This window comes from Crocuta crocuta, unplaced genomic scaffold (assembly GCF_008692635.1).
Source record: "Crocuta crocuta isolate KB4526 unplaced genomic scaffold, BGI_CrCroc_1.0 scaffold20, whole genome shotgun sequence".
NCBI classification, from domain to species: Eukaryota; Metazoa; Chordata; class Mammalia; order Carnivora; family Hyaenidae; genus Crocuta; species Crocuta crocuta.
Genome location: NW_027527932.1, coordinates 894,279 through 918,418, shown reverse-complemented (window position 1 = coordinate 918,418; position 24,140 = coordinate 894,279). Strand labels below are relative to the sequence as shown.

The window sequence follows — 24,140 nt, the reverse complement described above, 5'->3', positions numbered from 1 at the left end:
ACAGTGGCTGTGCAATTTTACATTCCCACTGGTAAAGCATGAGGTTTCTAATTTCTCCACATCAGTCCTATTACATTTCATAAGCAATAAAATATTTTTAAAGGAAAAAAGCTTTTTATATTAGTACTCTTAATAGTCGCTTTTCCCCTGCTTTTGATTACAGAGCCCAGATTTTTAGTTTACACTGGGCCCCATATATTAAGCAGCTGGCCTTGGCTGCTAGACTGGCAAAAATTAAAAGGACTGAAAACAAATGTTACCAAGGATATGGAAAAACTGGAATTCTTATATACTGTAGGTATATATACTGAAAGTATAACATAGTACGACCATTTTGAAAACTGCTCTGGCAGTTTCCATAGAGTTAAATATATGTTTACCTTATTACCCAAGAGAAAGATAAATATAAAGAAAAGACTCTCATCATGAATAAAGAGAAGTTTAATTTGAGAAATAGTTGGAACACGGAATCCTAACATTGAATTCATAGGTTGAATGATTATAAGGGATGAAGGAGGGATAAAAAGGAAAGTATGTTGTTTCTAGATTGTTTGTTTGTTTGTTTGTTTGGGTTTTAAGTAGTTGGATGGTGATTCCCTTAATTGTAGATAATGCACACAGTGCCATCTGAGGAGGAAAAAATGATGAATTGGTTTTCAACATGTTGAATTTGATTATATATTTTCCCCTAGCATTGTAGTTTATATTCTCTATCAATCTTACTCTCTTTCATTCTCATATAGATGTCCTTTCTTTTTGTTCCACATAAAAGACTATTACTTAATTTCAGCCCCTCATATAACCCAGCACTAATATAACCAATGTCTTAATCCTCTGCCTATTCTACCCAGACACTGACCATAACTCAAGCTACATAACTCCAGAACTACTGTTCTCATCAAGTCATGGGACACCCAGACATCCAAATATTTTTCTTGCCTTGTTCATTTTCAAAAAATTTTAATAAATGTGTACTTATTTATTTTGAGAGAGAGGGATAGAGGGCAAGCAGGAGAGAGGCAGAGAGAGAGGAAGACAGAATCCCAAGCACTTTCTGCAATGCAGGTATGGAGCCCAACCACAGGTCTCAAAACGCACTAACCATGAGATCGTATATGACCTGAGCCAAAAACAAGAGCCAAATGCTTAACTGACTGAGGCACCCCTCTATTCTTTTTATTAGATCCTCTAAGTAGCCATATCTTGCAAAACAACCGCATTTACTTGTGTCTTTACTGTTCCACATTTAGACAGTAAAATTCTATATAATAGTATTAGTTATTAAAAATAATATTTGTTGGGGGCGCCTGGATGGCTCAGTTGGTTAAGCGTCCCGACTTCAGCTCAGGTCATGATCTCACGGTTCGTGGGTTTGAGCCCCGCGTTGGGCTCTGTGCCGACAGCTCAGAGCCTGGAGCCTGCTTTGGATTCTGTGTCTCTCACTCTCTCCGACCCTCCCCTGCTCACACTGTCTCTCTCTCTCTCTCTCTCTCTCAGAAATAAATTAAAAAATTAATTTAAAAAATATTTGTTAGTGATTTGTAGACATATGGATCAAAATGAACTTAAATGGGTAATGTCTTTTGTCTTAGTTGTGGAAAGCAGGAGCATCACAGTATACATCCCAGGAAAGAAGTTTGGGGATGATATTAACCAACAAATGACTTTTCCAGTTCAGTGCAGTTTTTGGTCTTTTGTTGATATGGATTCATCTTCAAGGAGAAATATGCAGAAAACCAGCACTCTCATTGGTCAAATGGTAAGGTATATGTATTTTTTATTTTTAGAATGTTATTTAGGGTATTTATTTACAGATTTTAATATTAATGTTTTTGTTGTTCTTAATGTTTTGTTATTAACTCATTTTTATCCTTAATCAGGTATTGGAACTAAATAACAATGCAGTTGTCTGAAAATTTTCATTCTTTTAGTCATGCAAAGCAGGTGTCTGTTTACTATAAATTATTATTTGACTAGGCAGTAGAGTAGGCTTTAATGAATAATGTGTAATAAAATGATAAAAACTATTAAGAAAATTGGTCATAATAAGTTCCCATGCTTTTCAAGAATCACTTTAAATAATAATAATATCAAATAATAATATAAAAATAGCTATATATTATAATATAAATATATTAATAATATAAATAATTATATAAATAATATATTTATAATTTATATAAATAATTATATAAACAGCATTTAGTTTATAATTATCTAAAGTTTGTCTGAATGCCAGAGTTTAATGTTTGCCTTTTACATTTTTATTTGATGTAGGACTGCAGTTTGATTCCACCTAATCTTGTAGAGGCATTTGGATTATTGATTAACTGCAATGAATCATCTTCTTGCTACCCACTTATTTCTACTGTGCAACACACTTTTAAAAAAGCCATGAATCCTGAAGAGCTGCTTTATGTAGCTTCTAAGAAGTTCACAACTGAAGATTTTGAAAAGGTAGAGGTAGAAAAAATGATTACCAAGAATACATGGGCTAAGGTTTCTCAATTTTAATAGAACTCACTTTGAGCATCCAATTTTCTTTGTTTAAAATTCTTTTATTCCAGGTTCCTTTCAGATTTTAAATATTTTAAGGACACTGTGTAGAAAATATTTAGGATTATAATTAAATTAAAAACTGTGTAAGGACATAAATATTAAAATGGTGAGTTAATTCTTTGCACCACTGTCCAAATAGCTTTAAAAATTCTCATTAAAAGGAAAACCAATAGAATATTTCTATGGAAAATTATGAGAGGCTGTAATGGTATAGAGTTATTTACATTTTACAGACTATTGAGAAGGATTAACTTTATGTGAATGCCTTCGGAGTTCTGACTTTAGAGGATACCTGTCATGACTCACTAACCCATTTCAGTGTCCTGACATGGTTCACAGAACCCGAGAGTAGAAGTGAAGCCCTTGTAATGTTAACTATTCAGAAATCTAGCCACAGTAGAGTTAAAGGATCTGGATAGGATAGGTAAAGGGCAGGGAGTGTTGGGAGCGGAATCTAGGAGTCAATAACAATTTTGTTCATACCTGCCTTCTTTGTGGGCAGGTTGCAGGGGTAAAAAGCTGAAAAGTGAGGTGGACTTAAAGCTGAATTATGAACATTGTTTATTGACATAACTTACAATGAAAAAGAACAATATTTATGATAAATTAGCTTTTTGTTTGTTTTAGTATATAAGAAAAAAGTAGTTAGTCTCTAGGAATTAGGGTGGCANAAAACAGCCAAAAAAAAAAAACCCTTGGAATTTACTAATTAGGTATTTACTGAATATTTTATGTATATTAGCCTATTTCTGCTCTTTTATATTCTTACAGAAAAATACATTTTCTTTAATAGTTTATCATTTAATTGAGATATAAACAAAATATATAAAACCATAAGGGACAATTTAAGTGCTAACCTGGGTGGTGCTAACTATAAGTAGTTTAGGAATTCAGGAAGGAAGACATCAAGTAGAATGTAAGAGTTGGGAAGACTTTAAGTAGCTGAGACTTTAGTCAGTCCTTAAGGAAAGGTATGATTTAGATGCCAGGAAGGATGGGCATTCTAAACAGAATTAAAAGTAGGAGCAAAGACATAAAAGTAGAAATGAATATACACAGAAAATTCTGAGAAGACATAACCGACTGGAGCAAAAATTTTATTGTAGAGTCATTGGGATTAAGATTTGGCAAATTTGCAATAAGCCTTGAAACTTCAGCAAAACATTTTATAGCTGATTCATCAGACTGTAGGGAACAGCTGGACTTTACTAGGCTTGTGAAACAGCGAAAATGATTTCTCCAGAAGATACATCTGCCCATTTCACAAAACAGATTGGAGGGAGTGTGTCACCGCCCGGGCTCTCCAGGAGGCTGACGGAGAGTGTGCCTTTGTTTATTAGCTAGCGAGTGCCCCTCTGGCTCTTGTAGCAATACCCGTGCAAGGGAAGGAAGCGGGGTTGGGCAGAGGAGGGAGTCAAGCTGCAGTGTAGGCCCAAAGATAGCCCCACAATGAGCTCTGGAGTTCAAGAGACCACTAGAGTTGTCCTGCTTTGGATAGAAATAGACTTATTTCTGTAACACTCGCCCCCACTTCCACTTCAGTCAGTCATTTGACGGACTGTCCTGAGGCATTCCCTGAAGAATTGGCAACTGGAGGTCAGTGCTGACGGCACTTGGGGGCAAGTCCTTTCCTGAGGCAGGGATAGTTGGCACATTCCTGTGACTCCACAGGGTAGAACCTAGAAATGGCTACTGATATTATTAATAGTATCATTATCCAGTTGTGAAGGTCTGGAGGGAACTGTGGAGTGTAAGGAGAATAAAGAAGAGAAGACATATCTAGATCCTTTAAAAAGTTATATTTAAAATACAATATTATAGTTAATAGCAACCTTATCATGATTAAATTTTCCTTTTGATTCTGAGTTGAAAAAAGCAGAAAACAACCAGGATGGTGAAAAGTCTGGAAATGATGTCACGGATTAAGGATTTAGGGTACTGAGAATCACTCAGAAAGAATAAAAGCACAAAGCTCAGAGAAAACAGTGCTAATCATTATGTTGAAGGCTTACTGGAATCTCCCAGGCCCACCTTTTTAGTAGTTAACACGGTGCCTCCCACATTGCTAGTGTTCGCTTGTGTGTAAAAGGAAGGAAAGGAAGTAAGGAGGGCAAGTAGCTCTAGGGTCCCTGAGAAAAAGTTATAAGGAAATAAATTGTCAAAGAATTAAAGCTATTCAAAGGGAAATGAGCTGTTAAGGAAAGCCTCTCTCCTACTGAAGGAGCTGAGTGAGCGAGCCTTTATTCCACTGGAAGCGAAGACTTGATAGTCATTCAAGTATATTGCACAGAACATTTCTGCACTAAGGGGGAAAGAGATTATTCTGGATAAATTTTAATAATATTTACAAGTATAAGACTGTGATTTAAAGTGCTTAATGACTTTGGGACAGCCCCAGATAGTTAATCAATTTTGATGTAAATAAAATATACAAACTTTGGATTTTTGTAATATTCTCTAACAAAGTTTGAATTTCTTAAAATTTTCACACTTTTAATTTAGCTGCTGGCTTTTGCAAAGACTTTGAATGTAGAATTCAGTTTGGAGGCAGAAAGAATGATCCATGGCTATTATCTAGCAAGTCGCAGAATCAGAACAGATTCTATAAGTGGATCAAAACTGTCAGCATCTGCATTAAAATATTTGTAGGTATTCAGTATAAAACTTTAAAGCCAGTATTGACTTTTAAGTGATGTGTTTATGTTTCACTTGTTTCTTTGTTTGTTTGTTAGTTGGTTGGTTTTTCATTTATCTTGTTCCAAAAGAATTTAAGGCGACTTAACAATTGCTATTGTTGCATCATCTGAAACTCCAATACATGTTTTCACTAAATTATTTTTTATTGGAACCTCTGTATGAGATGTGTTTGAGTAAAGTGCACTGATTTGAAATAAAATGATTTTTTTTAATGTGGCTTTTTTACATTCTAGGTATTTTTTAGTTGAACTCAGAAAAAATTATTTTTAAGTATATTGTTCTATGTATTTTTAAATACTTTAATAGACTCATCTATTATTGTTCCTTAAAGTTTTTTAAGCTAATTTTTATGATTAAGTATAGACACAGTAAAAGAAAAGTCTAAAATAATGATTAAGGTGTCTTAGCTAACTCTACCCATTGCTGTCTTACTCTCTAGAGAGATTATGACTGTTAACAATTTTTATGTATTCTTCCAAAAATTATCCATTTATTTATTTTAATGTTTATTTATTTATTTGAGAGAGGGAGAGGGAGAGAGCATGCTAGTGGGGGAGAAGCGGAGAGAGACACAGAGGAATCCCAAGTGGACTCTGCACTGTTTGCATAGAGCCCAGTGCAGTTCTTGATCTCATAAACCCAGAGATCATGACCTGAGTTGAAACGAAGAGTTGGACACTTAACCAATTAGGCCACCCAAGTGCCCTCCCAAATTATCCATCTAAATACTAACATGTAGAAATATATAGAATATGTTATATATTTTTCAATGAATATGTCATGTAAACATATTATAGACAGAGACAGGTCCTGATTTAAATGGTTTGACCTAGGATTTTTTGACTTCATAATGGTGTGAAAATGATACACATTCAGTAGAAATCACTTTGCATTTTGAATTATGATCTTTTCCCGGGCTTGCAATATGCAGTACAATGCTCTCTTCTAACTGGGCAGTGACAGTGGGCTGCAGCTCGCAGTCAGCCACAAGAATAAAAGGGTAGAGGGGCACCTGGGTGGCTCAGACGGTTAAGCATCCGACTTCAGCTCAGGTCATGATGTGTGGGTTCCAGCCCCTTGCCGGGCTCTGTGCTGACAGCCTGCTTCAGATTCTGTATCTCCCTCTCTCTCTGACCCTCCCCTGATCACTCTCTCTCTCTCTCTCTCTCTCAGAGATAAATAAAACATTAAAAAAATTTTTTTTTGAAGAATAAAAGAGTAAAACTGATATCCATGCTGTATCCATGCAGCCATTCTGTGCTTTACCTTCAGTGCAGTATTCAATAAATTATGTGAGAGTGTTGACATGTTATTATAAAATCAGCTTTGAAGGCTGATGTAAGTGTTCTCAGCATGTTTAAGGTAGGCTAGAATAAGCTATGTTTGGTAGGTTAGGTATATTAAATGTATTTTTGACTTAGAATATTTTTGGTTTACAATGGGTTTATTGGTATATAAACCCATTGTAATTTGAGGAAGATCTAAATATAAATATCTATATATTCATATGGGTATATTCTCCTTTAGCACAAATGGAATCATGTATGGTTTATATATTATAATAATATCAGAACATAAAGAATTGCCTTATTCTGTTTTGTGCTTTGATGTGGCTATACCATAATTTAAGCAGTCCCCTCCTGATATTTCATTTGATACAAACTAATGTATAATCTCAAACAAATTATGAAGTACGACCAGGAGTAAAATCATCCATTAAATAAATAAATATCTTGTTATAACTATAATATAAAATAAGGTAAGTGAAAGACTGGAAGGAAATGTCAGATATAGGTCTCCAAGAGATAAATATGTTTAGTTAACTTTTCCAATTGTATATTTATCTTCATAGAACTGAAAAAAAAGTACTGAAGATAAGAGAAGGTAGAAATCAACTGTGATATTTTAAAATAGTAAATGGAATTTTGTAATATTTTCCATTTTCTGAAGTAATATTTAAAATACTCAAATCAGGGGTGCTCAGTCAGTAAAGCATGCAACTCTTGATCTCTGGGTCATGAGTTCAAGCCCCACATTAGGTGTGGAGCTTACTTAAAAATAAACGTTACTCAATACTCAAAGAGTCAGTACTTGAAGCCTCAGAAGTCCTGTTTCTCTGTAGCACAAAGATATTTATTTAAACTCATATAGCCTCAGTTAGCATTTGACTCTATTAATCCAAATATAAAGCAGAATTAATTTTAATATGATAAATCTACTTCCCATTGTGGAAATGGAAAGGTGTAGAGGTGTGGGAGGGGTTTAAGAAATAGGAAAGCAGGGGCGCCTGGGTGGCTTAGTCGGTTAAGCGTCTGACTTTCGCTTAGGTCACGATCTCGCGGTTCGTGGGTTCGAGCCCCGCGTCGGGCTCTGTGCTGACTGTCAGCCCAGAGCTTGGAGCCTGTTTCAGTCTGTGACTCCCTCTCTCTCTGACCCTCCCCTGATCATGCTGTCTCTCTCTCTCTCTCCTAGAAAGAAATAAAACGTTAGAAAAAAAAATTTTTTTTTTAAATAGGAAAGCAAATGAACTCAGAAGAGTCATAAACCTTACATTTTTCTCCCACCTCTATACACAGGTACCTAATAACACTATCCTTGCTCTTCTAGAGAAGTGGAGCTGAACAGTACTCTCTTCTCTTCCTGAAAGGCTTTATCCATATTCTGTTGTGGTCAACATTTTAGAAGGAGCTTAGGCAAGGACATCAGAAACATAGTAGTCAAATCTGAAAATAAACAACTCTGGAGTAATCTCCACGAACTCAAGTGATGATCTTGGTCTGAGTATGAATGAATAAGAAAAGGTTGACAGCTTATTATAAAAAGACTTGAGATTTTATTCTTTTTAAAATGTTTAATATGAGTAACAATGTAATATGGCTATTAATACTATGAATTCAGGTTGTATTAATAGAACATAGTATCAAGAGTAAAAAATTCTAGTTCTGCCCCACCTCTACTTTGCTGGTTAAATCATACCTGTAGTACTATACTGAAAAAGAATATATTTAAAAACATTTTTGAAATGTTTATTTATTTTTGAGAGGGAGGAAGGGGCAGAGAGAGAGAAGGAGACACAGAATCCAAAGCAGGCTCCAGGCTCTGAGCTGTCAACACGGAGTCCAATGAGGGGTTTGAACCCACAGAGCACAAGACCATGACCTGAGTCAAAGTCAGACACTTAACTGACTGAGCCACCAGTGCCCCTGAAAAAAAAAAAATTAACCAAATCTGGTCATGAGGAGAGCAGCCAGAATGTTGAAAGGCCTGAAAATCATGTCTTACGACTTTTTTTTTTTTTTTTTTACCTTTTATAAGTTTGTTTATTTTGAGAGAGACAGCAAGCAGGCTGTACACGGTCAGCGCAGAGCCTGACATGGGGCTCAAACCTACAAACCGTGAGATCATGACCTGAGCCGAAACCAAAAGTCAGACACTTAACCGACGGAGCCGTCCAGGTGCCCCATGCCTTATGAGATATTAAAGGAGCTAGGAATATTTTATTTTGGAGAAAAGGAAGCATAGGGCAAAGAGAAAAGTTATCTTTGAATATTTGAAAAGATGTCATATTTAAGAAGTATTAAGCTTTTTTTATATTCACAGAAGACAGAACCAGTGGGTAGAAATTTTAGTGAAACCAATTTCAACTTAAATTTATATACTCTTTGTGAGTGAGTCCCAAAATTTTCAAATGCCTTATCTGAAATCATAATAACTGTGAATTATATTGTCCCCATTTTATAATTGAGGTTCAAAATTTTTTCAGAAAGTAAATGATTTATATGAAGTCATACAGCTAGTAAAGTCTAGAGACTTAGACCGGATTTTCTGATTTCCAAGTTGAGCAGTCATTCAGGTACATTACATATGCCTAATGAGAGCTAGAGATTGATTTTTAAAAAATTTTTAAATGTTTATTTATTTTTGAGAGAGAGAGAAAGTGGGGGAGTGGCAGAGAGAGAGAGGGAGAGAAAGAACCCCAAGCAGGCACAAACTGGGGCTTGAACTCACAAACCATGAGATCATGACCTGAGCTGAAATCACGAGTTGCATGCTTAACTGACTGAGTCACATAGGTGCACCTGAGGGAGATTTTTTAGTAATCAAATGTTCGTTTAAAAATAAAAGTTAAAAGGAATGTATTCCCAGTGAACCATGGGAAATGTTTAAAAGAGACTGGACAATAAGTAGCTTAGGATATTGTGGAGAAAATTCAATTATATGATGGGAGTTTGAACTTTAAGGTCTCTTTCAAAACTAACATTTCAAGATTCTATGAGGACTTCAAATAGATAAAGAACTGGAAAGAAACACCAAAGATGACTATAAGAGTTAATTTTCTTAACTGTGCATTGAGGAAGGGGGTGTAGAATCATAAAAATGAATATAAGACAGAGGAGAAATGAAGTCTGATAATAAGTCAAGATACTTGTTTGTTCTGGCATAGTTTATTAAAGTTGATAGGAAAAAAATGCTTTCAAAAGAAACTAATATTTTTTTAAAAGTAAAAATATGCTGTGCTTTAAGGTATGGCTTGTATATACATATAACTTGGTTTATTCCTGCCAGAATATGTTTTACCTTTATAATATCAACATATTTGATTAGCATCAATTTTCTTTTTCAGAGTTTCCCTAGCTGAAGCACATGCTCGACTGAACTTAAGGAATAAAGTGCTTAAAGAAGATGTATTAATTGCAGCCTTATTATTTGAAACATCTCTCACACTGAAATATGGTAATCTATTATTAATTTNGTTAGTTAACATATAGTTTAATAATGATATCAGGAATAGAATTTAGTGATTCATCACTTACATATAATACCCAGTGCTCATCCAACAAGTGTCCTTCTTAATGTCCCTTCACCCATTTAGCCTATCTCCCCACCCAAGTGGCACCCTGCCAGCAACCCTCAGTTTGTTCTCTGTATTTAAAAGTCTCTTATGGTTTGTCTCCCTCTCAGTTTTTATATTATTTTTGTTTCCCTTCCCTTATGTTCATCTGTTTTGTATCTTAAATTCCACACATGAATGAAATCATGTATTTGTCTTTCTCTGACTGACTTATTTCACGTAGCTTAGTACACTCTAGTTCTATCCATGTTGTTGCAAATGGCAAGATTTCATCCTTTTTGATTGCCGAGCAATATTCCATTATATGTATATACATGCCACATCTTTATCCATTCATTAATCAATGAACATTTGGGCTCTTTCCATATGTTGGCATTGTTGGTAGCTCTTGTATAAACATTGGGGTACATGTGCCCCTTCGAAACAGTACACCTGTATCCTTTGGATAAATACCTAGTAGTGTAATTGCTGGGTTGTAGGGTAGTTCTATTTTTAATTTTTTGAGGAAACTGCATACTGTTTTCCAGAGTGGCTGCACCAGTTTGCACCAGCTGTTTTGCACCAGCAGTGCAAAAGGGTTCCCCTTTCTCCACATCCTCACCAACGTCTGTTGTTTCCTGAGTTGTTAATTTTAGCCATTCTGACAGGTGTGAGGTGGTATCTCATTGTAGTTTTGATTTGTATTTCCCTGATGATGAGTGATGTTGAGCATCTTTTCATGTATCTGTTAGCCGTCTGGATGTCTTCTTTGGAGAAGTGTCTATTCATTTCTTTCGCCCATTTCTTTACTGTTTTTTTTTGTTTTTTTGAGTGTTGAGTTTGATAAGTTCTTAAAGATGATACTATACCCTTTATAAAGGATACTAACCCTTTATCTGATATGTCATTTGCAGATATCTTCTCCCATTCCATTGGTTGCCTTTTAGTTTTGCTGATTGTTTTCTTCACTGTGCAGGAGCTTTTTATCTTGATGAGGTCCCAATAGTTCATTTTTGCTTTTGATTCCCTTGCCTCTGGAGACATGTCAAGTAAGAAGTTGCTGTGGCTGAGATCAAAGAAGTTTTTACCTGCTTTTTCCTCTAGGAATTTGATGGCTTCCTGTCTTAGGTTTAGGTCTTTCATCCTTTTTGAGTTTGTCTTTGTGCATGGTGTAAGAAAGTAGTCCAGGTTGATTCTCCTGCATGTCACTGTCCAGTTTTCCCAGCATCATTTGCTGAAGAGGCTTTTTTCCATTGGATATTCTTTCCTGTTTTGTCAAAGATGAGTTGGCCATACATTTGTGAGTCCATTTCTGGGTTCTCTCTTCTCTTCCATTGATCTATGTGTCTGTTTTTGTGCCAGTACCATACTATCTTGATGATTACAGCTTTGTAATACAGCTTGAAGTCCACATTGTGATGCTTCCAGCTTTGTTTTTCTTCTCAGGATTGCTTTGGCAATTCAGGTTCTTTTTTTGGTTCCATACAAGTTTTAGGATTGTTTGTTCTAACTCTGTGAAGAATGCTGCTGTTATTTTGATAGGGATTGCTAAAATATTATATATATTAAATATTATTTTAAAAATTAATAAATTTTAAAGTTTATTTATTTATTTTTGAGAGAAAGAGAGAGAGTGAGTGAGTACATGTATAAATGGGGAAGGGGCAGAGGGAGAATCTCAAGCAGACTATGCACTGTCAGCACATAGCCTTATGTGGGACTCAACCCCACACACCTTGAGATCATGACTTGGGCCTTGAAGAAGAATTGGGTGCTGAGCCAACTGAACAATCCAGGTGCCCTAGAATAATACATTTTTGTTGGGTAAGGCCTGTTTCAATTTAAACACTTACTAATTATAGGTAGTATCATTTTCTGGTAAGTTCCTTGATAACAATGTTCCTTGATAACATGATTGCTTTGATACTTAAACTTTTGCATTGCTTGTAGAGTTCTGAAAAACATGTACTAAATGCAACATGAAATGATTCTAAATTTATCTTCCTTTTACTTAAACATTTTAAAATGTTTATTTTTGAGAGAGAGAGAGAGAGGACACAAGTGGGGGAGGGGTGCACATACACACACGAGAATTTGAAGCAGGATCCAGACTTTAAGCTATCAGCACAGAGCCCGATGCAAGGGTCAAACCTATGAACCATGAGATCATGACCTGAGCCTAAGTAGGATGCTTAACTGACTGAGCCACCAGGCACCTCATAAATTTAGCTTCCTTTTAAATAACATGCAACAGGAGCACCTGGACGGCTCAGTCAGTTAATCATCCAACCCTTGATTTTGGCTCAGGTCCTGATCTCACAATTGGTGAGATCAAGCCCTACATGAAGCTCTGTGCTGACAGCACAGGGCCCTCTTGGTATTCTCTTTCTCCCTTTCTTTCTACGCCTCCCCTGCTCGTGTTTTCTCTCTTGCTCTTAAAATAAATAAATAAATAAATAAATAAATAATAAAATAACAAAATAACAAGCAACATTTACTTGTCTCCCTCAATGCAGTTAAGCACAGAGCCAAAGAAAATGTGTTCATTTTGTATCACTGCCTTCCTGAATTACTAGCTATAATACTGTGGCTATAACATTTAATTATCTGAAATGAATTTGGGCTTATTATGGTTTTGCTAATAACATAAAAGGGCTCCTAAAGTAAGAGTAAAGAGGTCTCACACCTCGTTGGATCAGACATTAATTTTCATAAGATATTACAATCCTTGAAGCCAAACTTTGGCTCCAACTTTAGGACTTAAAGGATATATTAACACTGACGTTTTTGTGTGTATATGTTAAGTGCTTAAATTTGCCTTAAATTCAACTTATACAGTAATAACTTTTCACAAAAACTCATTAGAACTTTAGAACCTTGTTCTATAATTATCAAAATCAAACATTTTTAACCTGGGATTCATGGAGTTCTAGGGACTTGTGAATCTCTAAATTATATGAAAATATTTATATATATGTACATCTTTCTGGTTAGAGAGATGAATGGTAAGTTTTACGGAGTATTTATAGGTTCATGACCTCCAGAAAAAGTTAGTTATCATCTCATATTAGTTTTATGTACCAAAAGAGAAAAATATTGGTTCCCAACCAATACTGAATAAGAGGAAGGATATAAAAATATTTTTTTTAATATGCTTTATCTTTTGCAGGCTTCTTTTTTTTTTTTTAAAGATTTATATTGTTTATGTTTTTTATTTTTTTATTTTTTTTTAATGTTTATTTATTTTTGATGGGAGAGAGGGGCAGAGAGAAAGAGACAGAAGATCTGAAGCGAGCTCCACACTGACCGCAGAGGCCCATTGTAGGGCTTGAACTCATGAACCAAGGGTTCATGACCTGAGCCGAAGTTGGACACTTAACCAACTGAACCACCAGGCACCCCAGATTTTATTTTTAAAATAGTCTCTACACCCAACGTGGGCTCAAACTTACACCCTGAGATCAAGAGTCACATGCTCAATTGACTGAGCCAGCTAGGCACCATATCTTTTACATTCTTACTATTTGTATTTAAAAGCATTCTTGACACTTGTGGGGATGAGCACTGAGTGTTATGTGGAAACTAATTTGACAATAAACTATTTGTAAAAAAAAAAAAAAAAGATGTTCCATTTGCATAACAAGAGAAACGAATAATGTATTTAATTAGAAAATTAAAGATTTTTTAAAAAAATTCTAAAAAAAAGCATACTTGATAAAATCGAACACATTTTTTTTAATGTACCGTAACAAAAATATGTTGACAATTTTATTATGACATGCTATCAAAATTAAGATATAATTAGATTTTTTTTAATGTTTTATTTATTTCTAGGAGAGAGAGAGAGAGAGAGACAGCGTGAGCAGGGGAGGGTCAGAGAGAGAGGGAGTCACAGACTGAAACAGGCTCCAGGCTCTGAGCTGGCAGTCAGCACAGAGCCCGACGCGGGGCTCGAACCCACAAACCGCGAGATCATGACCTAAGCGAAAGTCGGACGCTTAACCGACTAAGCCACCCAGGCGCCCCAGATATAATTAGATTTCAATAAGAAGATAAAAATTTGTGTCTTTGAATTTAGAAACTATAGTATTACTTGTTAGGGACCCCTATGGTAGAATGTGGCTAATTTCACTTGGTAACTATTTGTCAAGAGTTTCTTGAAGTATTTAAGAAAGCATCTGTTGAAGAAAATAAAACTATGTGAAGATTTTTTCTTCCTTTAGTTATTTTTTGTTTTCATAATGAATTTCAGTTAGGCATATTGGTTTTTAAGTCTTAAACAAAACAATGTTAAGAGATCCTTAAATGTTGCGGCACCTGGGTGGCTCGGTCAGTTCAGCATCTGACTTCAGCTTAGGTCACGGTCTTGCGGTTTGTGGGTTCCAGCCCACATGGGGCACTGTGCTGACAGCTCAGAGCCTGGAGCTTGCTTTGGATTCTGTCTGTGTCTCCTCTCTCTTTGCCTGCCCCTCCTCCTTATACTGTCTTTCTGTCTCTCTCTCAAAAATAAATAAACACACATACACACACACACAGCTCCCTAAATGTTTCAATTATAGCAGGAAATTAAAAAAAAAAGAAAGAAAAACATAGCAGGAAATTGATCCCTACTCAGGGACATTTTTCTTGACGCAAAAACTGATAGGTTGTGCCCATGAACTAGATATAGAAGTTGGGACAGAGGGCAGAGGGAAGAATTAAAGAAAACACCCAAGTTTCTGCCTTGAGCAACTGAGTGAAGCATGATGCCATTTACCACAAATGGCAAGGAGGAGGTTGGGAGAAAAACCAAATTATAGATAGATATGTTTGAGACATCCTATAGAGATACAACTAGATTGATAAAATTATCTGGAGTTTAGAGAGAGTTCTAATTTAGAAATTTCATTTGGGAACCATCAGCCCAAAGATGGTACTCATAGCTGTGGAATGGATGAAACTGCCTGAAATAACCTAGATTGAGACTATACAGAGAACTCCAGGACTGCCCTTGAAGAATTCTACTATTTCGAAATGGGGTTGAGGAGGAGGAACTAAGAGAGGAGAATGAGAATCTCCAGCTACAATGTAGTAAGAAAATCAAGTGTAGTTATAGAAACAAAACAGTGTAAGATTAGAATTTATAGAATCAGGGGAAGAGCAAAGGAGTAAAATCCTTAAAAAGGTGAGAGGGGATGAAATCCAGAGCACATGTGAAGATATTGGCCTCTAATAAAAAGAGTCACTTCATTATATAGGAGGGAAGACAAATGGATACAGAATCAGGTCTGTAGATTTGGCCACACACTCTACACAAGATCATCAGCTAAAACCAAGGATTGAGGAGAGAATATCATAGTCATAGGGGCAGGAGGGAGACGAACATTTGTCTTAGACAAACTCAGCAGGATTGTCTGGCAGTCAAGCATGTATCCATTTGAGGTTTCTGTGATTCATTGAAATTGAAACCAAGAAATGCCAATTACGTGATTTTCTGCCTAGCAGCCTGAATGCAGGCAGAAGGTGAATTGTTGGGTTCATGCAGAGGTGAGGTTTTTTTTAGGCGAGTATGATAGTGTTGCAGAGGGCTAAGGGAGTGGGGACACTGACTTGGGAGAGATTCTTAAATAGGTTCAAAGAAGGAAGTGAATTGAAGGAAGCCGGTTGGAGGTCTCTGGGATAGAAGCTGGAAGTGTAAGAGGTAGCATAGGGAAGGGGGACATTTGAACTATTGGTTTTGAAGCAAGTTTTTGGTGATATCAGTTCCTGTGATCTTCCTATTTGTAGTGGAGGTAGAGGAAAAATGGTCCAGACAGAGAGGTCTGGAGTTAAATGGGTCATTCACATGGGACATCGCTGAATGGCAGTAGGGAATAGAGGAATATTGTGAGCCACGTGCTGAGAGGTGGTTGACTTCACCAAGGAAGAGAAAGGATAGTAAGCCCAAATGGCACTGGGCATCAAAGGAAAGATTTTTATTAAGAGGAAAGCAGCGGTGAGAATGGTCTGGTAGCAGCCAAGGGGCAGCAAGTTAGTCACTGTCTCTGTCTTGTGATACTACGATATGAGGGGTGTTTTGAGAAAAAGCAGCTTCATTTTAGAGAGCCACAGGGAAAGCAGGGACAGTGTTCTCAAGGGACAGTAAGGATTCAGGTAAGATAAAGGGAGTAGTAAAGGGAGCAGTCTGACACTCTGAGGCTGTGTAAGTGTGTGCTGATGGCAGATGGCTCTAGGAAGGTCGGCACTGTCTGCTTGGCTAGCAGCTTGCACATACTCATTCAGTGAATCAACAATGAAACGGAATTTAAGAGCTTAACTCCTACAGTGATAGTCAAAGCTTTTTTCTTTTAAATTGTGGTAAAATATACATAACATTTACCATTTACCATCTTAACCATTTTTAAGTGTATAGTTTGGTGGTGTTAAGGACATTCACACTTGCCACCATCCATCTCTATAACGCTTTCATTTTTTTCAAACCGAAATTCTATACCCATTAAACAATAACTCCCCAATCTCTCCTTCCCCCAGTCCCTGGCAACTACCATTCTTTCTATTTTTATAAATTTGACTTTTCTTTGTATCTCATATAAGTATAATATGTGTTTGTCTTATGGCTCACTTCACTTCATATAATGTCCTCAAGGTTTATACGTGTGGTAGCATGCATTAGAATTTCCTTCTTGTTCAAGATTGAATATTCTACTGTATGTATGTGTACATGCGCACACACACACACACACACACACACACACCCCATTTTGTTTATTCATTCATCCAACAATGGACCTCTTAGATTGCTTGCACCTTTGGCTATTGTGAATAACGCTATAAACATGAGTGTATGCCTACCTCTTTGAGACCTTGCTTTAAATTCTTTTGGGTATATACCTGTAAATGAAATCCCTGGATCATGTAATTTTTTGAATATACTGCTACTGTTTTCCATAGGGGTCGCACTATTTTACATTCTCACCAATAGTGCACAAGAGTACATTTTCCCCATATCCTTGCCAACATTTGCTTTTTTGATGGTAGGCATCCTTATGGGTATGAGATGGTATTTAACAACATCTTCCTAATGATTAGTGATGCTGACCATCATTCATCTGCCTGTCTTTGGAGAAATGTCTATTTCTCCTTCACCCATTTTTTTTTAAGTTGGCTTTTTTAAAAAATATAATTTGTCAAATTGGTTTTCATATAAGTCCCTTCACCTATTTTTTAATTGGGTTGTTTTCTTGTTGAGTTGTAGATCCTCTATTGGATATAGTTTGAAAATATTTTCTCCTATTCCATGGGTTGTCTTTTGATTCTTCATTGTAGTGTTTGATACACAAATTTATTTTGATGTGGTCTAACTTATCTATTTCCTCTCCTTGCCTGTGCTTTGGTGTTATAACACTAGAAATCTAGCATTTTATAAATTCTAGAAATCACTGCCAACTCCAATGTCATGAAGCATTTCCCCAATGTTTTGTTTTAGTTTTAGTTCTTATGCTTGGGTCTGTGATATTAGGGACCAACTTCATTCTTTTCCTTATGGGCATTGTTTTCCCAGTACCATTTGTTGGAAACTGTCCTTTCCTCACTGGTCTTGGCACCCTTATTGTAAATCATTCAACCTTGTATTTGAGGGGTTTTTTCCAGGCTTATGGTGGAAAGATGATGTCTTTATCCTCAGTTATCCACTTGACCTTTAAAGTGTTTCCCTACCTTCTAATACCTTCTCTCCCTACTTCTTCCACTTCCTCACAGCACTATTCAGGTTCAAAACTGTAATGACTAGGTCAAAAGATAACAAAATTCTAGTTTCTACACTTAATGTTTATTTACTTTTGAGAGTACGAGCTAGGGAGGGGCAGAGAAAGAGGGGGACAGAGATCTGAAGTGGGCTCTGTGCTGACAGCAGTGACCCCAGTGTGGGGCTCCAACTCGTAACCGTGAAATCATGATGTGACCTGAAGTTGGGACAATCTGCCGAGCCACCCAGGTGCCTCTCTAGTTCCTACACTAAAATGTAATATTTTTTCTTGGCTCTGGTAAGTCTGTGCATATACTGAAACTATGTCATGAGTCTAAAAATAGATCAGCTTGAAATGATTATTGAAATATTCTATTAAATGGGTCAGAATTTAATTTTAAAACTCTTACTATTGGGGGGCCTGGGTGGCTCAGAGAGAGAACACGGGAGAGAGAGAATCCCAAGCAGGCTGAGCTGTCAGTGCAGAGCCCCATGTGGGCCCCGATTCCATAAACTGGGAGTTCATGACCTGAGCCAGTGGAGTCATATGCTCAACCAACTGAGCCATACAGGTGCCCCAATCATCTGATTCTGCATTTCAACTCAGGTCATGATCCAGGACATGGGGCCAAGACCTGCCCCAGACCCTTGCAGAATGTAGAGCATGCTTGGGATGGTCTCTCTCTCTGCCCCTCTCCCTACCTTGCACTCTATAAAACAACAGACTCATCCTATTTTATTGAAAATGTGATTTCGCAATCAGCATTTTAAGGAATTCTCATTTACGCTTTTTTCCTTCTTTATTTAGGGGCCACTGTATTTTGTGTTGCTCCAAATGCAGTATTTCCGTTTGAATTGTATAATGAAGAATATTTGGAGCAAAGGGATATCTATTTGACTCAGTGCCAGCAGCAGCTCCAACAGTTTATTGCCACATATGGACCTGGGACAGCTATTTTCACTAGCGATGAATAGGTAATCTGCGGAAGATTATTTTCTTCACTCATATATATAAACAATGGAAAGGTATGATTTTTAAGTAATGCTTCAGATAATACTATGTACACAGTACATTAGGAAGCTATCTTAAAAATATAAAAGGTCTCAATATCAAGAATCTGGAAACTAAGCGGGGCGCCTGGGTGGCTTAGTCGGTTAAGCGTCCGACTTTCGCTTAGGTCATGATCTCGCGGTTCGTGGGTTCGAGCCCCGCGTCGGGCTCTGTGCTGGCTGCCAGCTCAGAGCCTGGAGCCTGTTTCAGAGTCTGTGTCTCCCTCTCTCTCTGACCCTCCCCTGCTCACGCTCTCTCTCTCTCTCTCTCCTAGAAATAAATAAAACATTAAAAATTTAAAAAAAAAAAAAAAATCTGGAAACTAAGCAATGTAAAAAATGGTCCTCTTTATGTAGTTTCCTTTACTGGTCACAAGATGGCAAGAACACTTTAAGATATTTACCTAATAATAAATTATTTTTCTTGCACCCGTGAACCTGACAGAGTAAATGACAGCAACTTATAGAACCAGAAGCCTCCAATTTAAGGACACTTCATACCTATTGTTATGTCCATTAGTTTTGGAAGCCCTAACGATTCAGGGAAAGGTTGGAAATTTCCCATTTTTTAAAGCCGGGTCAAATGAAAAAAAGTAATCTATAACAAATCAAGGGGCAAGAGTTGGCTCTTTAAACCTAATTGGTTACAAGAAAGGTACCAAAAGGTAAAGATACCAACTCGCAAACCGTCTTCATTTTTGGAGGGAAGAGATCTGTTCTGAAAATGGGGGGAGAACAAGGGGAAAACTGTGAGAAAACATTTAACTTGTAAAACCCCTAATTTTTTTTCAGTTTTCAAAGGTTTAGTAAGTTAATTTTTCTAATGTTTATTTTTTAAGAGTGTGAATGAGGGAGGGGCAGAGAAGAGACCCAGAATCTGAAGCAGACTCCAGGCCAATGTTGGACCTGAAGCCACCAACCATGAGATCCTGACCTGATGTTACTTAACCAGTTGAGCCACCCAGGTGCCACCCGTAAGTTAATTATAAAAAAATAAGATACCACCATGCTGAATTCTGTAAACTGGCACTTCATGGAGTTTAACCATAAAGGTGGACAGCTCTCGATAGGCCTTTGACAAATCACTCCTAGTCACTCAACAGTATTTACTGAATGTTCACTAGTGCCAGAGACTTGTGTTACCTTTTCAGAAAGCAAAGCTTGTTGGTTTTTTTTTTTAAAGCTTTTGTTTTTTCAGTGTGGGAGAGAATCCCAGGCAGGCTCCATGCTCAGTGTGGACATGGGGCTGGGCCTGATCTCATAACCTGAACCAAAATGGAGTCAGCAAAGCTAGTTTTTAAAAACAATTTACATACTCCAATTCTAGAATTCTATACTTGTCATACTGAAATTATAACCTAGATGAAAGTTAACTTATGTACTGTGGGACTCAAAGGGAAAAGCAAGATTTAGCAAAGTTTGTCTTCACACAGTTAAGAATTCAGCTTTAGAATTTCTGTAAATTCTAAGTCCTGGTCGTATGGACTGTCCAGTCACTATTTCCCTTAATATAACATGTTGTTATTTGTAATAGGATCAGGATTTTGTTCAAAGGCAAAAGCAAAGAGTAAGATTAGACACTATATAGATCATAGGTGAAATCATTACTTGTAAGGGATAATTCATTAAGGCGTTTAGATTTCATGCTCACTTTGGCAGCACATATACTAAAATTAGGAGATTCCATATACTTGTTTGACAACAACATACTATCTCAAAGTATGCTAAAAACAAGTCTGACTAGTGATTATGGAATGGGAGATGTTTAAATACTTGATCTACCTTAAAGATAGCAGACTTTATTGCCCAGCAATTAAAAGTATTCAAAAGCATGTATTTCTCAACATAACTTCTTATGAGGTGATCAATGTTAAATAAAGTATTAATTTTCATCATCTGCTTCAATTCATGTCTTCTTGACCAGTTCTTAACTTTTTCCTCCAACTGCATGCGTCTGGGGGGGAAAAAAAATCAGAAACCAAGAGTGAAAATCATTCCGAAGTCAAAATCAAAGGAAAATCAGACTTACGACACACACAAAGCATCTTTTTAAAAAATGTTTATTTTTGGGGCGCCTGGGTGGCTTAGTCGGTTAAGCGTCCGACTTTCGCTTAGATCATGATCTCGCAGTTCGTGGGTTCGAGCCCCACGTCGGGCTCTGTGCTGACTGCCAGCTAGGAGCCTGGAGCCTGTTTCTGTCTGTGACTCCCTCTCTCTCCGACCCTCCCCTGCTCACGCTGTCTCTCTCTCCTAAAAAAGAAAAAAAAAATATATAAAAAATGTTTATTTTTGAGAAAGAGAGAGGTGGTGGGAGAGGGGTAGAGAGAGGGAGACAGAATCTAAAGCAGGCTTCAGGCTGAGCTGTCAGCAGAGAGCTGGATGCAGGGCTTGAACCCACAAGCTGGGAGATCATGACCTGAGCTGAAGTCATAGGCTCAACCAACCGAGCCACACAGGCAACTTTAACAGGTTATGGCTCTAGCCCTTTGAAGTTTCAGATACTTTAGAATAGCTGTGATTACTTGACAAATCAGAATTACTTACCTGAGGCAATGACGAATTTTTAACCATGACAGTTATGGACTTGAACATTCATCTGCAGCTACCTATATGCTGAAAAGAACATATAACCCATTTTAATAAAAAATTGCATTACACTTGAGTAATTCACATAAATAATATAGGTAACTGGCATCTCAGTCTTCAAATTATTTCTTCAAAGAAACCCTCAGCTGGGTAAACGGCAAAAAGTAATTTAAGTCATCATTGTGCCAGTTATGAAACCTATTTAGGTCAGAAACCTACTAAACAGTTTTGGTACTGCTCTTCCCAGACAGTACCGTAAGGACATGAAAAAGCACAGCTTAACATTAACTTTTGGTACCTCATTACATGCAGTTCTGCTCCCAGTGGTTTTATCACAGACATCTTCTCACGTGTTTTTGGAAAGCATCACAACGTTCGTTCATCTTCACCTCACAGGCTCGGTTTCACCTGGAAATTAAAATACTTCATTGTGAGTCCTCATTTTTACTTGCCATCTGTGTGTTTAGCATCTTCCATGGAGGAATGGTCCAGTAAGACTTTTTCATTCTTATCAGGAACCATAAACATAATTATATTTACAACCTTCCTGACTCCCAACTAACTTTTTAATAACAACTACTAACATTTGAGGCCATATACTGGAATAATTTTGTTGTTTAACACATCTCTCATGGAACAAAGTACCTTGTGGTTAGTTCTTTTTCTGATAGTCAAAACGGATAAACCCCAAAATTTAGACCTCTATAATGATTTGAGATAAGTACTTTTGACTGTTTAGGCCGTAATAATTCCATTAATCTTTCCAAGCTGGAAATGGGTTTTATTAACATGGTTAGGAAAAACTGGATATATACAGGATGTTCTTTACTATGGCAGTATCGATTTTAAGACCTGATGGTCCTAATGAGTACCTAGCCATTGCTTTTCTGTCTCAGAGCTTGACAAGGATGAGATATGAGTCAGGTTAAAGGTTAAGATATATAGAAACAAGTGAGTAGACCTCCAACTAAAGCATCACAATGGCAAATCTAATATACTTTTAGAGCAGATACATTATGTTGACATCATTATTGGACAGTCTTGTAGAACTGAGTCCCAGGCTGCCTGAAAGCACACTTAGGTAGTGCAAGGGGAATGGCCAGGGCCACCGATCATCTCCTACAGCTCCCCAGGAGGATAAATCATTGAACCAGACAGCTACTGGAAATGATTTATGAAGACACATCAAATGCTGTACCTTGCAAAACAATTTATCATTTTCAAGTCTGGAAATAATTTCACATTGTCAATATTAGGAACACAAACTATTAGTTATGAATAATTCCAAATTGGAAAGTTTCAGTGTAATGAGGTTCATGGGAACTACTGACAACTATATGCGTAATCTCATTTGTGTAAAGCCTACAACAATGTTTAGTGATACAAATTTGTAATAAAACTGCTATCCTTCCACTCAGCTCTAAAAGCTAACGGACTAGATACAAAATCCCAGATGAGAGGCACCTCAGGATGGAAGGCAGGAGTTATGTGGCAGATAAGGAATTAGATGCTAGGTAATGAGAAGAACCACAGTTCTTGAATAGTTTGATGGGCTCTGCATTTATTATGCTTCAGGATTTACCTGTGTTATCAATATTTTTACCAAACATTTAGTTAAAAAAAAATTTTAAAGCCCAATATTTAGTAATAAAAATAAGACTGATGCCACTTCTACCTCAAAATAAATACCAAATGTAAACTACTTTTAGCCATCAATTGCCCTGGTGAGAGCAACATTTTGTGGGAGGGACCCCCCACCCCAACGGATTATATGGTCTCATCGACGTGGTATTAACACCTTTTTAAAGTATTTAAGTAATCTCTACACCCTAAGTGGAGCTCAAACTCACAACCCCCACCCCAAGCTCCTCCAACTGAGCCGGCCAGGCACCCCCACAACTTGTTCTGAACAGGCAACATACTCTTCCAGCCTCCCAGCTGAGGGCTGACCAGTTTCTTCCCTCTTATGTCCAGAAATACACATTTCTACATAAACGCAAGCATTTAATGGCAGAGCAGGCATTTATGGCCTGGGGAGCAGTACCTAACTCTTCTCTCAACCTCAACACCACGTCTTTTCAGAAAATATTTACAAAGGAAGAGTCTCAAACACATACGACAAATAACAGTACTAAGTCGCTACCAGACGGTTACTAAACTGCTGTTAACAATTCTGAAAGCCAATCACAAAGTACAGTTAAAGTCTTAATATCCTAGAGATAATCCCGCTCCCCCTGTACCACACGCTCCCGCACGAGAGGAGGAGCCGCCCAGGGCACACCCGAACCACACGCCCGAGCTCCAGCCGCCTCGAAACCGCCGGGATCCGAGAAGGCCCCTTATTTCTGAGTCTAGAACCGTGGGAACGGGCGTCTACTGAAGCGAAGGTCAGCTGAGACTCCCTCGGGGCGGGGGAGGGAAGGTGCCTCCCGGGCCGACCGCGCGGCCACGCGGGTTACGCGGCGGCGCGCTGCAGGGTCGGAGCCCTGGACGCGGGGGCCCGAGGGCGGAGGGCGGAGGCGGGCCTGGACTCCGGCGCCGAGTCGGGGTGCCGGCAGAATCGGGTGAACCAAGACCGCAAGGACTCCCACCTCGAAGGGCCCAGCAACCCGTCCGCCGGCGCTGCCGCCCGGCCCGCATGACCGACGAGGCCCCGCAGCCGCCTCCTCCCACAGCCGAGCGGAAAAGAACGCC

At 37.7% G+C, this 24,140-nt stretch overlaps 1 protein-coding gene, 1 long non-coding RNA gene and 1 other non-coding gene across 3 annotated transcripts in view; 1 reads left to right on the top strand and 2 right to left on the bottom strand.

Annotated features, from left to right (window-relative positions):
• The window catches only part of MCMDC2 (minichromosome maintenance domain containing 2), a 36,697-nt gene extending 15,900 nt beyond the window's left edge, over positions 1-20,797 (top strand). The window contains exons 10-15 of the mRNA XM_077751784.1: positions 1,593-1,759; positions 2,278-2,457; positions 5,062-5,204; positions 9,881-9,990; positions 18,619-18,785; positions 19,700-20,797. Of these exons, the coding sequence (XP_077607910.1) occupies positions 1,593-1,759; positions 2,278-2,457; positions 5,062-5,204; positions 9,881-9,990; positions 18,619-18,785 (767 nt within the window). The 3' untranslated portion in view covers positions 19,700-20,797. The remainder of the gene's footprint in view (positions 1-1,592; positions 1,760-2,277; positions 2,458-5,061; positions 5,205-9,880; positions 9,991-18,618; positions 18,786-19,699) is intronic.
• LOC144221317 (uncharacterized) lies at positions 20,631-24,134 on the bottom strand. The gene is made up of 4 exons (XR_013332018.1): positions 24,038-24,134; positions 21,745-21,854; positions 21,405-21,473; positions 20,631-20,814 (listed from the first exon to the last, which is right to left on the bottom strand). It is a non-coding gene; the product is annotated as an uncharacterized LOC144221317 (long non-coding RNA).
• Positions 21,548-21,636, bottom strand: LOC144221393 (small nucleolar RNA SNORD87). Its single transcript, XR_013332070.1, has one exon. It is a non-coding gene; the product is annotated as a small nucleolar RNA SNORD87 (small nucleolar RNA).
• Positions 24,135-24,140: the final 6 nt, after the last annotated feature.